Below are 15153 nucleotides of genomic sequence, written 5' to 3' on the forward strand. Positions count from 1 at the left end.
ATTGAATATTGATCCTAAATGTAGAGACAAATAAAGTAATTATATCTATAATTAAAATTAATTAAGTTAGATTCATTTTTTTATTTCTATTATTCTAAATAAACTGAACTACGCCATCTAATTAAAAATATAATTACATTTCTCATTCTTAAATATATCAGAACTGTGCTGTACAAAGTTACAAAGGAGTTTGACCCAATTGTTTAAAATAAAATATATTAAACTGAATATGATTTATTAAACATAAAATCATTATTCAACTCATTAATAATTAATAATATGTACAAATTTACGAACAAGTACCGATAACATGTGGCAGTTCTACATACTCAAAGATAAAGATATGATACGCACGTGTCACGTATAAAAGTTCAAACAATCCAGATCAATGATAATTTAAAAAATATAATGATACTTTTCTTATAAATAATTATTAAATAAAAATTAATTTTAAAAATTAAATAATTAGTTATATATGATTAAATTAAATATTATTTTATAAATTATGAATTTATTGTTATCTAAAATAATTTTAAAATTAATATTTAACTATTTAATTATTTAAATTTAAATTATTAATTATTTTATATTTTAAATTAGTCTTTATTAATTTTTAGATACTAATTTAAAATCTAAAATATTAGTAAATAACTCTTGGAAATACAATTTAAAAGTTATTTTATAAATGTTTATTAATAATAGAAACAATTTTATATATTAATAATTTTGTAGTCTAATTTAGTTAATATAATAAAAAAATACTTTTTTTTCTAAATTTAATTAGTATTTATTAATTTGCTTGTTGATAAAAGTTTCATTCTCACCTAAATTTTTATTTTATTTTATTATAATATAATATTTTATTTAAAAAAACGCTTGTTGAATAATTGTTTTTATTGAGTGTCAACTCAATAACTAATTTTTAAAATAAAATGTTATATTATAATAAAATAATAATTTTTAAAATATTAAGTGAATGATATTGGTGTCAAAATATCATATGAATCTTTATTTCTCAATAAGTACATCTTCATTATAATTATAACGTTTAATAATAACTTTTAACTCATACATTTGAATTCAATTTTTTAAAATTATTTTCGTAATACGAATACTCATTACTGCAATTTAATACCATTTTTAATTAATTAGTTTTTATATTAAGTATAACATTTATTATTACAAAAAAAAAATTTAAATTTGATAACTAGAAAATAAAAGTCAAATTTTATAATTAATGACTAATTTTGTAATGGACCACATTAATATTGTTATTATTATTATTATATATTTAAAATATATTATTACAAGAAAATTATTAAATAGTAACTAAATTTAGAGATAAAGAAATAATTAGTCATTATATTGACTAAATTAGATACTATTTTAGAAATTAAAAATTTTTGATATCTAAAATAATTTTTATTATTAATAAAAAAATTTAAAATAGTTTTTAAATTGATTTCTAAATTAGCTACCAAAATTTTAGTTACTAATATTTTAAATTAGTCTCTAAAAGATTAATAGAGACTAATTTATAATACAGAGTAATAATGTAACTAAAACTTTGGTAACTAATGAGTATACCAAAGTGGACTTGAGTTTATCTTTCAAGTGGACTTGAGTTTATCTTTCATAAATGTGTTTTCTTTTTCTTTTATGTTAGGTGTATTGGATGATGTTTGGTAATAAATTGTTCATTAGTATATCTTGGATATGAGTTGGATATATTAAATTTATACAAGTGTTAAAAGAGGCATTCATTTAAATACATGAATATACATTTTGATGGATATAAGATTACATACGAATTTACCCATGGAATATAGTTGGTGGGAAATGTGTGTAAATTTTACCTACGGACTGGTGGTTGTGGGTATTACCTACGGACTGGTGGTCGTGGGTATTATCTACGGACTGGTGGTCGTGGGTATTACCTACGGACTGGTGGTCGTGAGTATTACCTACGGACTGATGGTCGTGGGTATTACCTACGGACTGTTATTACCTATGAACTCATAGTTCGTAGGTAAATTACCGACGTCAGTATTACATACGAACTTTTGTCCGTGGGAAATCCGTGGGTAATGCTGATTTACCTATGGATTTTTGCTGTTACATATGGATTTTGTTCGTAGGTAAATCAGTTTTTTTTTTGTAGTGGTAGATACCAATTTAAAACTATTTTTATTTATAATAGAAACTAATTTAGATACCAATAATTTTTTTAATTTATAAAATTGTCTCTAATTTAATCAAATAGTAACTAATTATTTTGGTATCTAAAATTAGTTTCTATTTAAAGTGTATATTTTTTCATTATCGTTTATATAGAAAGGTAATTTTTTTTATGTTATAAAGTGTTTTTTTTTTCAATCTATTTTAAAAGAATTTATCACATGTGATTATTTATTTCATTGCAAGGTTTATTGATTGAAGACTTGTTTATTATAAATTGTGAGAACTTATTTCATTACAATAATGTGATTTGGTTAAAGAAGTATATGAACACTTAAACGTTATATGTATGTGGTTGCTTGATAGTAAAAACTTTCTCCCTTTATTTATAGCAAGTAAATTGATTCTTATAGCAAGAACTTAATCACTTTACTTAAATAACAACTATGTTTACACTTAAATCACAAAAGTAAATTTTGATTGAAGTTAGAAAGTGATGACTAAAAATGAGTGAATGATAGTTTACTTAGAGAGCAAATGTTGTCACTTAAAATGATCAACATATACATTTACGTTCAGATTAGATAAAGATTAGTACATACTGTGTTTATTTCCATTCAAATATATTTATATAATAATATAAATATTTATATTATTATAAATATTTATATTATTATAAATATTTATATTATTATAAATATTTATAAAATAATATTATAAATGTATTTATATAAGAATAAAAAATAAAATAAATTAGTAATGTAAATGTAAAAACTATAAAATGAATAATGATGCAATATTTAAAGTATTAAATAAATTTATGTAATAAAAATATTTGATAATATTAATAAAATAAAAAGTAATAATTAATAATAATAATAATAAAATATTTATAATATATAAAAATAAGTATTAATATTTACAATAAAAAAGAATTTATATAATAATAATATAAATTATAAGAATAATATTATTATTTAATTATAATATAAAATTATTTTTCTATATCGAAATTTATTTGAAGTTGAAACAAAGAATTTTAAAAATTATTACATTTCTAAATTTATAAGTGATTTTTTTTATCACAACTTTTCATGTTTCGATTAATGTTAAGTATACCGTATTTTTTTTTAAAATAATTATTTGAATTAAAAATAATGTATACAATTATAATTAACTAAAATATACACAAAAATATTTATTATTTCATTTGTTAATTATTTATAAAGATAAGGATAAATTTGTAAACTTATATTTTTTAAATTTTAAAAAAAATTAAAAATTATCTCACACCCGTCACATCAGTTACAAATTTGAATAAGTTTTTCTCAACAAATCTATTATATATACATTAATCTAAACAACCTCACTTTCTTCACACTTATCAAAATCTATCATATTATCTTGTGAAACTAACTCACATTCCTATAAAAACTTTGACACTACAAACCTACTTACATTGTATGCTTAAAATAATGTTATCAGTACTAGCCAATCATTTCAAAACTAAAGGTACTATAAAACACAAGTTGAGTTGTCAGCTAAACAACTATCAACCTCTATTACAACTTTAGCATGCAATAGAAGATCATCATCCTACTCACAATGGTCTTAAAGAAGTCTATAAATAAAAAAACTTGTCATATAAAGCTAACTAATAAGCACCCCACATATTATCATTAGAACTAATAAGCATGACATTCATCACTTCTTTAAAAGTCCTATTTTTCCTTTCAGCTACTCCATTAGATTCAGGTGAATATGGTGGGTTACTTCATGAATAATACCTTCTTTAACACAATAATCATTAAATAAAACATATTCACCACCTCTATCTGATATAAGTCTTTTAATTTTCTTATTCAATTGATTTTCTACTTCCGCTTTATAAGTTAAGAACATGTCAAATACTTCATGCTTATGTTTAATTAAATATACTTTAGTGTATCTAGAAAAATAATCTATAAACGTTACAAAATAATTTCTACCACTTCTAGACATGGTTTGTTTTAAATCTGCAAGATCAGTATGAATTAAACCAAAAAATTCAGTTTGACGTTCTACAAAATGACATGTTGTTTTATTAGATTCTAAGCATATATCACATTTACTTTAGATTTTACGCATATATCACATTTACTATTTTGTTTGTTATGCATGTTGATTAATCCTAGTCGTTGCAATTTCATAACATACGAATAATTCACATGTCCTAATCTAGCATGCCATGTATCATACGAATAAAAAATATAACACACTCCTTCCTATTTCAGTCTTCAATGATGATGTGGAAAATCAAATCTGATAGTGACATTTGTTTGTGTTTGTACTTCACTTGTTTTTAATTAGTCCAAGATTGCGGAAGTTTTTTGATCAAGGGTTCAAACACAAATTCATCAAGCAAGGCTATGCTTTCAACTTTGATATCTTCAAGCAGTTTGTGGTATTTGTTTATCTGGATTTTTATGTCTTTGTCTTCAATCATCTCCCAGCGGTAGTAGTTTCCAATCACGAACCTTTATGTGACGACATCTTCGGTAGTGTATTTGAGGATAAGAAAATCCCAAATATCTTTTGCTTCCTTGTAAGAGCAATAAGCATCGAACAAATCGTTAGATAATGCACTGAGTAAGGTGTGACGATATACCTTGTTTGTTTGGATCCAAACATCAATTTGTTTAGTAGCCGTGCTTGAGTCAGGTTTCAAAGTCATAAGTGCAAAAGCGACTTCGTACATCTCCAACAGGGTGGACATGCGTTCTTGCCAACATAGAAAATTCTGACCGGTGAAGACTTCAATTTTTGAGACGTCCAGAAATGGTTTCGCAAAAATGGTTTACGTTGTGGAAATAACGATTGATGTTTCCAGAACAAAATTTTTGTTATTGTTCGCATTGTCAACCATAAGTCCTTACGATTGTATAAATAAGGCTTTAAAACACGAAAAAAATAATTTCTCAAGGCGTGAATAATCACTGTTTGTAAAGACTTATCCGCGGTGTATTGCGTAAGTCCCCCAAGATACAACAGGAACTCCTCGAAAATTTTCGAGGATCAGAACTAGCAAGTTAGTCTTAAAAGAGTAAGAACCCAATAAACTCAGAAATATTATAATTTAAAATAAAAGAATAAAAGTGAGGGGGGAAAGAGACGAAGATGAAGAAGAAGAGAAAAGAGGAATGTAAGTGTGAGAGGAGAAAGATGAAGAAGCAATTAAGGGTGTGGTTTTGAAACGATGTGGTTTTGAAGCGAATGAAACCTCTCTTTATATAGGGAGAAGAATCAACAATTTGTTGCAACTTCCACACTCCCTTGGAAGGAAGACCCATTCTTAAGGGGAAGAGTCAAGGTGAAACCCTAACTTGCAACCCCAAAGGGTTCCATTGATTGTTTTGAAAATTTGTTGCATTTTCACAACCTCTCTTCAACCATCTCTGAAAATCTTTGGAACGGCAACATCTTCGACTACCTCTGAGTTTTCTACCACGACAATGTCTTAGGTTTGAGATTTTACAATATAGGTATATGCGTTCGATTTTTACAACAAAAACAATATTTGTGTTTTTTAAATTGTTGGGTTATTTGTGACAGAAAATTTTCTGCCGTTTTATGGTAACCATAGAAAACCCAATCGTAGTTTCATTGTGTAGTTTTCAGCATATCAACAAGAATTTTTTTTGCCGATGAAAAAGAAAAAGGCATATCAACAAGAGTTCAGCACTAATTTTTATTTTTTTTAACTTCATGCTTAAACCCAACATAATCATACAAAATGCAACCCCAATGATTAATTGTTAGTTACTAACCACCGTAAAGGTTTCTAGTATCACCAAAGAGATCAGAAAAAAAAAATATAGTTTCACAAATATTATGAACAACATTCAGTATTTCTTTTAAGTAGTAGCATTTTACTTGTCTCTACAAACATTGCTCCTTTGATAATGGAAAATATTTCTATAAATTATTTCAACCTCAAATTCATCATGTAAGTACTATCACTTTAAAACTTTGGTAATTCTTTCATAACTTCATAAACTATCATTAATCTTAGCTCAGATTTCTTTATTTATTTTACCTTTTGCTGAACAGAATATTGCCTAACAACTAAAATGAAACGCAAATAATCATAAAAAAGGATTGCAGCAAAATTCCAACACAACAAAGTCTACAATTTGTTCGTGGCGGTTCAATACATCAATATTTCGTATATAGGTCTTTCTCTTCAATATTTGGTCATCAAGAATTGTTTTGTATAAACAATAACAGAGAAGAACTCCCGAAATAATCAATTGAGCACCCAATGGTTGAACTTTGTTAATCTGTAGTTATCCTTTCAATTTCGCTGCTAACATCTAAAAGAATGAACATAATCTTCAACTGCTACTGATCTTCAGACAAATTGTATGAGTTCCCACGTAAGAGATGTGCTTGTGATTGTCCAATCAAGCCAAGGAGCATACCTTTTCTGAAAATGGACACGGGAAGTAACAAGACAAGCACTATTATAAAAGGTAAATTTGAGTTGGTGAAAAACAAAAAAAAAAATTATTTGATTATATTTTGATCAAAGACAAGTCAATTTTTCTTTATTCTAAATGAGAAATGCTAGCAACACAGATAACACCTTGATCTTATCGGTTAAAATTTCAACAAATCACAAGGTTGTGGATCTCACGTATTATTTAATAATTCTCTCGTGATTTTGTTGTTTTTAATAAATTTTAATCAATAGTAGATCGTGTGTTAGGAGAAATGTGTTGCACTTTTTTTCTAGATTTCATTTTGTTCAAATATGTTTTCATTTTCAAGCAATTCAAGTTCAAAGAAAACATAGTCAAGAAACCTGGAAGGAAAGACAACCCCTTCTCCAACCGTTCCCCCAGTTAAATGCAAGAAAACAACCACTACAAAACATAAGAACTGGGATTTCACCTTGTCTGACACTACTGCAGCAAAGTCGACTGTCATCAATGTAAGTTGCTTGGATTCCCATCATCCATGATCCCAAAGATGTATCATCAAAGGCATAGGTCTTCAATGACGCACTACAATTTTTTGGGATAGAACAAAGAATATCAGATGGCCACAATTGGTTTATTTTGCGTTTGTAATAATTACAAAAGCATCACCTTAGTTTTACTTTGTTTTCTGTTCTCATGTATTTAATGGTAATAGCAAGATTTTGTGATTATTACTATACAGATACAGATTCATAAAAACAGGAAATGAAGTAAAAAGTAACAACCAGGTGGCCCTTGTGTAATTATTACTGAAAACATATTAACTGAAATTAAAAAGAAAAACAAACGTATAGTAAGTGTCCTTGAGGAGAAGCCATGGAGTTAAAAGCAAAAACCCATAAAGAAAGCTACAAAAATTTCACAAACATATCGACCTTCTAAAGAGCATGATGGATATAAAAGGAGACATTTGTTCCCAGTAGTCTATGTTTATGTTTGTGTCCAAACATCATAAGTTGTTCCTCTCTTAATTAGAAAGACTCGCGTCATAACTATTAGTTATAATGTTAGATCTAGTAATGAGCGTTTGATCTAACTATTAATATTAGAGTCAAAGTCACGAGTTTAATACCTAATAAGACAATTGTCGAATGAGAAATTATTGTGGGTTGCATCAATGATCGTGGTGGATATTAGTTGGGTCAAGTCACAATAGAAGAGTTCAATTCACTGTTGTAAGGTGCATTAATATTCACATAGCAATGACTAAGTCACAATTGAATTATACACTTGGAATGCTATGTCAACCTAACTATTAGTTATAAATTTTGATCTAGCACTAAGTGTTTGATCTAACAATGAGACTCTTGATAAAATTCCACTTCAGCAATTAAATGTCAAGATACCTTTCTCACTCTTATGTGGCTCCTAGGTGTGAAACATAGTGGAATGGTACTTAAATACGTATTGAAGAGTTTCAAAATCTAAAGTTACTTTTGGAATCTCCTAGATATGGTCTAGGACCTTCTTCTCCTCCCTCCTCTCCAACCTTTCTACTCACAACGATCAGGGAAGCTTTTTCATCAAAATGACACCACTTCACTACCTCGATGGCAAGACTACGTCAAAGCCCGAAAGGCAAACTCATCCCCGACTACAAATAATGAGCCTCACGCTTAATTGACATGGCAAAGCCAATGGCTGAGATGGAGCTTCATTTCTCCAACAATGGTCATTGAATCCCCAACATCTACGACAAGAACGACAACAAGGATTCCAAACTCGGTCATCGTTAATGACAAAGGTTCGGTGAGGAAGAGAATGAAGGATGCAATGCTTTCCAAGGGAAAGCCCTTGATCTTGGAGAAGGTTAGGGTGCAAAGTATGGCCATGTTAAAATGAATTGGACAAGGAGGTGGTGTCGTCTCTATCACTCTCACCGTTGCCATCAACTAAAGCTGCGCCAAAGAAGAAGAGTTCAGCGGGGACAACAAAGGAGCAGAAGGGAGTGCAAAGTATTAGCACGATAGAAAGGTTTAATTGTAGGGCGAAGGATTTGTTTGAGATATTGATGGATGAGAATAAGTGGAAGGGTTCCACACAGAATAAAGAGAGGATCAGTAAAGAGGTTGGTGGTGAGTTTAGTATTTTCAACGGATCAGTGACTGGAACTAATTTGGGTTGCAGGAGGGTAAGTTGATTGGGCAGAAGTGGAGGTTTGGAAGCTGGAACTAAATTTTAAATTAACTTTCTAATTTCAAATAACTACAAAAAACCTTCATTTTATGACTCTACTAAACTAGGCATGAAGAGTTGGCACATAGGAGTGAGATATTTTTTTCCTTGCTAATTCATCCATTTAACTACTATTAACGGTCCTCTAACAGAGGAACTACAGTGTCGAGGAAAATATTATTCAAAGACCCATTAACAGGAAAATTATTAAGGGACCTGTAAGTCACGCCTCAATCTTTCATGGATTAACTTGAATATTTACTCGTGTGTTAATAGAAGGAAAGGTATAGAAATGGAATTATTAACCTTCAGTGGTGTTAATCAGAGGACACGTATTGCAGACTTTTGAAAATAAACCAGCTAAAACATAGATAAAATTAAAAGTAATTAACTACATTTAGTATTTGTTTTGATTCAGCCAGAAAAATTGAAAGTCAAAAAATAAGTACATACAGTACATCTTTGCCAATAGAACTTTTTAGTGTCTAGTGTAATTCTATGAACGCATAAATATAAAAAGAAAATTTGGTAGCTTTTTTAGCTAAAATGCCAGCTAAGGAACATGCTTCTGTACAACAATCAATTAACATCCAAAGCCTCCTCTTTATCAACTTCCCAAATAAGGGTATCAGAGGCCGTGCTTTGCCAGCCTAAATGCTGAATTAAGGCACCCATACCAGAATCAAAGCTGTCTACTTCAGTTTCTAAGGTCCCTAGTGCATACACATGACATTGAGAACTAACCTGTTTATATTAATGTATTGTGCCAAATTCTTTGAAATTATAACAAGTGAACCACCTGCATGTCGGAAATACCTAAAGAAAAAATAAATAAATTGTGATTAATTTTATGCTACCAAAATTAAAACAGTTCAATATGGAGATCAAAACAACTGAAAAGTTATTAACAGCGCACTAGTGAAATAAAGATTTTGTAACACATAATTATCATAACGGCTAACATTTAGATAATATATTAGTTAAGGGGCATTTGACAGATCAAAGAAGTCTACCTTCTGAAATATCTAAAGTACACTTGGCAACTAGTGATAGAAAAGCAACCTTTGTAAAATTAGCAGAATACATAGATCTACATCTACTAAGATATAATTTATCATCGATCGCATGGCAACTAGTTTTACAGTGATAAAGAAGGTAAAGAAATCTAATGTAAAAGAGATAAAAATTAAAAAAACTAAAATACTGTCCTATCCATTTGAATAAGAGTGAATGTCAAAAAAATTAATAAGAATTGATACAAACAATCCATTAGATTCTAGATGGCTTTTGGCATTACATCCAGTTTTTCACATCACTACTAATGACATGTTTGTAAGAAACAATTAAAGCAAAGACCATAAAATTCCACAAATTAATGGTTATAACTTATAACATATACACTGGCAATCATCAATTGCATATCAGATCACAGTTTCAATTATTTAACAATATGTGATTGAAATAGTTTATATAATTAATCATCACAAGTCATTTGTTTCAACAATCCAACATTTGCCAAAGAGATAAAAACATATGTATAAGTTTAATATGCCTAAGTCAAATAATTGTTCCCTAAATGTTTGGTAGCATTAATGTTATGGTGTCATATATTGTGAAGATCACTCACCTGCCCATTCAAGGATACGAGAAAAAAAATAATAAAATGATTTCAATTTTCAAGAAAATAAAACTGAAGATCATTTCAGTATAAATAAAATAAATCATCAAATCTTCTAGTGCAAAAGGTACCTATTACTTACGATTTTTCATCCCCAAATTTCCACCAATCAGGTTCATACCATGGCTTTCCGCTGAAAAATGCTCAAAATAAGATGCCTATTAGTTGAATACAAAAACTCAACCACAGAATTCAACTTGTGACAATTTATTGAAAAATATAATATTCAATTTTGATGCACAAGAAAATAACAAGCAATAAATATTATTGCGGGTAGACAAAGTAAATAGATAAAAAATTGAAGCCGACTGAGTTATTAGAAATTAACATAAAAGCGAAAAGGCATTCACATCTGATGGCTAATTCTAACTTTCAGATAAATACACTGCTACAATAGTCAACATAAAATAGATAATAATAATAATAATAAAGAAGTTTTAAAACAAGTTCTATTAAAAAAACATGGACAATGTCAATCAGCTTTTAGCATGCTCTGAACCATCTATACCAAATAACACAGTCCAACATATCTACAAATCAATTATCATAGACAGATATACAATCACAATAAAGTCAGATAAAGAAAGTACTCTTCTGATATAACATCTCCTGACTTCATGCATCCAATATATGCCCCATCCTGGCCACGGCGATGCTCAAGAAGTTCAATTAAACCCTCTGCCAGCCAGTGAACCGAGTTAGGAATGTCTCAGTTTCACATCTAGGAAATCATAGGTTTTCAACAAAATGTTCTAAATAAGAATATAGATATGAAATCTTTACCCAGATCAATATCAATGTTGTCATCAACTTTCACATAAAAGTCAGCATCCCAGTTCTGAACTGCAGTACTAAAGAAAGTTTTTACCTTTTTAGGCAACTCTTCTTGAGCTTCCTCGTGACCTTCCTGATATAATCAAAAGGTCAAGATATACACGTATTATCAAGGTTCAATTAAAAGGAAGCATGTTCAAATGAGCATTGATATCAATATATGTTAAATAAACAGAATAAATAAGCACAATGGTCAATAATTTTACCAACCCCTGGCCTTAATAGTTTGTTGAACCAAAAATGCAGTTTTTTCTCGGCACGTGCATATTTTTTGACGTTACCAAGGCAAAAATATATTTAAGAAAACACTAAACTTTGAATATTAGGAAAATATTATCATAGTGCAATTACTTGTACAGTGAATTCGAATATATATAGCTTAATTAAATGCATATTTAATAAGCATACCACATTATAGCCTTATATCTTAAGCTTAACCATGAACGTGAAACTTACTGAAATAAGCTAAGAAAAAGAGGTTAAAGAAAGGTTACGAGCTACTTTTATAAGCTCAAATAAGCATTGTATGAACTCTTCCAATTGCACCCATAAAATCAAAATCACAATGCATTTATATAATAAACCAAATTTAAGATAATTACGTACTTCCTGTTCACTCACATTATCCAAGGTAAAAGATTAAACCGATTCAAATTAGAATAGAACAAATATCTTGCTTACTAGAATCAGGAAATCCTTTGTTGAGCGATTTTCCTCGTCAATATTGCGATCTAAGCTATCACCACGATTAGCACTGTCAATTACAAAGTATTAGCTCATATGGAACCCTGGATATTTTTATCATGGAGTACTGGATTAGAGAAATAAAGAAGATTAAAAAGAATTATAGCTTAAAAGGAAATCATGTGTACTATAATAATTAATAAGGATAAGTAAGTGGAGAAACCTCCGACCAATAACAAATCGAATGACTACTCCTCTTTCTTCAAGTTTTTTCAAGGCATCACCTGTCAGAAAAGTGAAGATAAGATGTTAATGACAATATAATTGAACCAAGAGGTAACCAACCATCTTCAAAAATATCAACTGTTTACATTCTCATAATTCAGAAAGTGTATGCAATATATCAAATTTGTTACGTGAGTTACCAAACCAAAAGGATTATGAAAATGTTAATGGTTACAAGCACAACACATGTACCCTAAATATGAACCAAAAATTATCTAGCCTTTTAACACTAAGTATGTGATGAACCATAGTTTTAACATTTTTCTACAGTAAAATTAGTCTTTGGAATACAAAGGTAGGAAACTAGAAATTCTAAAATCATGAAAATAGCAATAAACCATCAATGTATAGATCGAAACAAATCCTCAAAAAACTTTGAAAGAACAAACTAAATTAATAAAATAGACTAAAGAAAGCAATGTCCAAATCAAATCCAAATTCAAACTGAGAGGGTCAAAATCTCGAATGAAAATAAAAATAAAAATGCTTCATCAACCAAATATCACGATCACTATCTTCTACAAAAACAAACAAAGAAAACTCAAAATTCGCATCACAACCAATGAACTCGATACCAGTAAAGACAAAGCAAAAGAGCACACAACCTTATGTCAATTGGCACCAAATGTTAGAGATCCCACATTAACTAAAGATAAGACCAATTTATCATATATAAATGGGGGCAATCCTCACCTTGCAAGCCGATTTTGTAGGGTTGAGTTAGGTTTTAAATCTACTTTAGTATCAGAACCTATCCTGGTAAGGTTTATTGAGCCTATTGTGTCACCCGCTATTGGAACATTATCTAACTAGCCACAAATATTTAGTCCCACATATGAGATGTATATGCCTCGACGTGAGGGGAGTGTGTTGGAGATCAAACATGAGATAAAGTCAATTTATTCTATATGAGTAAGGGCAATTCTCATCTTACAAGTTGGTTATGTGAGAATGAGTTAGACTTAAACTCACTTCTTAATACCAGATCCCTCGGAGAGAATCACTTCCTACAAAGACCACTTTGCCTCTACCTTACCCTACTCACCTGCTAACTTAGCATATTCTCACACCTCCTTCATACAAAAATTCATTGAAATGACTCAAGCGCAAATTATTGAATTTTTTAAGACCAAAATCAGAAACAGACCTCTGGGCATCCAAGACCCCCTGAAAACATTTCTCTTCAACCGACTTCCAAATCCAGTATACACTCCAATAACAGCAAGAAGCCTACGATCAGAAGAGCCACTTTTCTGGCCCTGCCCCTTCAGGTACCCTTGGCTCTTAGCCAATGTCAATTCCATCTCAGCTTCCACAATCCTCCTCTCCAGATCCCTATAAAGAAACACACACACACACACACAAATTAATTCCAATTCCACGATCCATCCACACCAATATCACCCACACAAAACATCATTGAAAGAACAAAACTAAAATTTAAAAAAAAGAAATAGAAAGAACAATTTACCTGCACCCTAGAACCATTAATTTATCTTCCACTGTAAGAACCTTAGGCCTCTAGTAACCACAAATAAAAAAACAAGGCAACTAAGTTTGTAGACTATAAATTAATTATTATAATATAAAACAATAATAATACAAGAGCAAAATTCAAAATTCAAAAGAAAAAAAACCTGAGCCGAATTCTTCTTTAGAAGACTGGCAAGTAAATTTCGGTTCTCTGCATCTTGCCATAACCTAACAATTCCAAGAACAACTATCACGCACAGCTGTGCTTAATTAATCCATATCAGTAAAATCTTTAGCTCATAAAAAAAAACGAGCAATGGAGCAAAACCGTTACGTTCGAACCAAAGAGCATAATCGCGTTTTGAATCACAAATCAACAGCAGCGTAACTACGCGACAAGATTAACTCGATGGATCCAAAAGCGATTCGGAGAAACGATTCGAAAAAAAAAAGGAGAATTAATTAATGAAGCGCGTGAGCGCGTACGTACCTGCCAGCGACGTAAAGCCAGGCGACGCAAGAGAAGAAGGCCATGACGAGGGAGGATTTGGAGGTCGGAACGGGCTTCGATCTCCCTCCACCACCGCGCTTCGTCGTCGGTAACGTGTCCATCTCCGACCAACGCTCGCGAATCGTGGTGATGCAAACAATCGCAGTTCGCAACTCGATCACTGCTCAATCACAGTGATAACAGACAAGGACTCTGTGTTTTCAATTCAACGTTTTCATTTCTTCTTCAATTCTAATTTGCAACTGATAAATAACTGATAAATATATAAATTTACATAACTATGTTATTTTCACTGCTACTGAGTTTTACTTTTGCTTACTTCCAATTTAAAGTTACAATTTCCAGATTTTAAACTTCTTTTTTTATTTCTTATGTAAAACGCACTTTCTACTTTCATTCGTAGTCATTTGTATAAAGAGGAGGGGCTGTTTGGCAAGCTGCTATCTAGAATGACTTATTTTAGTAAACTTTACCTACAAAAAATATTACTTCTATCATCTTTATTTTAGACGCGATTTTTAAATAATTATTATTATAAAAATATATCACATGTAACGATTTTTAATGACATTGGACTTTAAAATATGGAATTTAAAATTTTAGCCCTAGAGTATCCTACCACTTTAATGACATTGGACTTTGTAGGTTTTCTTAACTCTTATTTTGTCTCACTATGCCAAATTTCTTTGTACTAAATAAATGAAGTATAATTACTTTTATACGTTGTAGTAAACTTTTGAAAATGTTATTTTTTGAAATTATAAGAATTTTAAAATAAATTATAAAAACAGCTATAAATTTTAATATTTTTAAAT

The 15153-nt window shown here is 29.7% G+C and overlaps 1 protein-coding gene and 1 pseudogene across 1 annotated transcript; one reads left to right on the plus strand and one right to left on the minus strand.

The window, feature by feature from the left end:
* Positions 1 to 6299: 6299 nt before the first annotated feature.
* Positions 6300 to 14681, minus strand: LOC137813308 (hydroxyproline O-galactosyltransferase HPGT2-like). The gene is made up of 12 exons (XM_068615440.1): positions 14318 to 14681; positions 13992 to 14055; positions 13826 to 13875; positions 13502 to 13689; positions 12293 to 12353; positions 12067 to 12139; positions 11335 to 11458; positions 11142 to 11229; positions 10634 to 10684; positions 9618 to 9689; positions 7111 to 7223; positions 6300 to 6643 (listed from the first exon to the last, which is right to left on the minus strand). The coding sequence occupies exons 1-12, from the start codon at positions 14437 to 14439 to the stop codon at positions 6621 to 6623; spliced, it is 1029 nt and encodes a 342-aa protein (XP_068471541.1). The 5' UTR covers positions 14440 to 14681; the 3' UTR covers positions 6300 to 6620.
* Positions 8058 to 8873, plus strand: LOC137815326 (uncharacterized; annotated as a pseudogene).
* Positions 14682 to 15153: the final 472 nt, after the last annotated feature.

Source organism: Phaseolus vulgaris, chromosome 1, assembly GCF_000499845.2.
Source record: "Phaseolus vulgaris cultivar G19833 chromosome 1, P. vulgaris v2.0, whole genome shotgun sequence".
In the NCBI taxonomy this organism is placed as follows: domain Eukaryota; kingdom Viridiplantae; phylum Streptophyta; class Magnoliopsida; order Fabales; family Fabaceae; genus Phaseolus; species Phaseolus vulgaris.

Bases quoted from the DNA above. Each gene is read 5' to 3' on its own strand.
- LOC137813308 (XM_068615440.1), bottom strand. From the start codon at position 14,439: ATGGACACGTTACCGACGACGAAGCGCGGTGGTGGAGGGAGATCGAAG. The intron at 11,230-11,334 runs GTAAAGATTTCA...ACTGGCTGGCAG, and splicing joins CAACATTGATATTGATCTGG to AGGGTTTAATTGAACTTCTT. The intron at 7,224-9,617 runs GTTAGTTCTCAA...AAAAAATTGTAG, and splicing joins CAATACATTAATATAAACAG to TGCGTCATTGAAGACCTATG.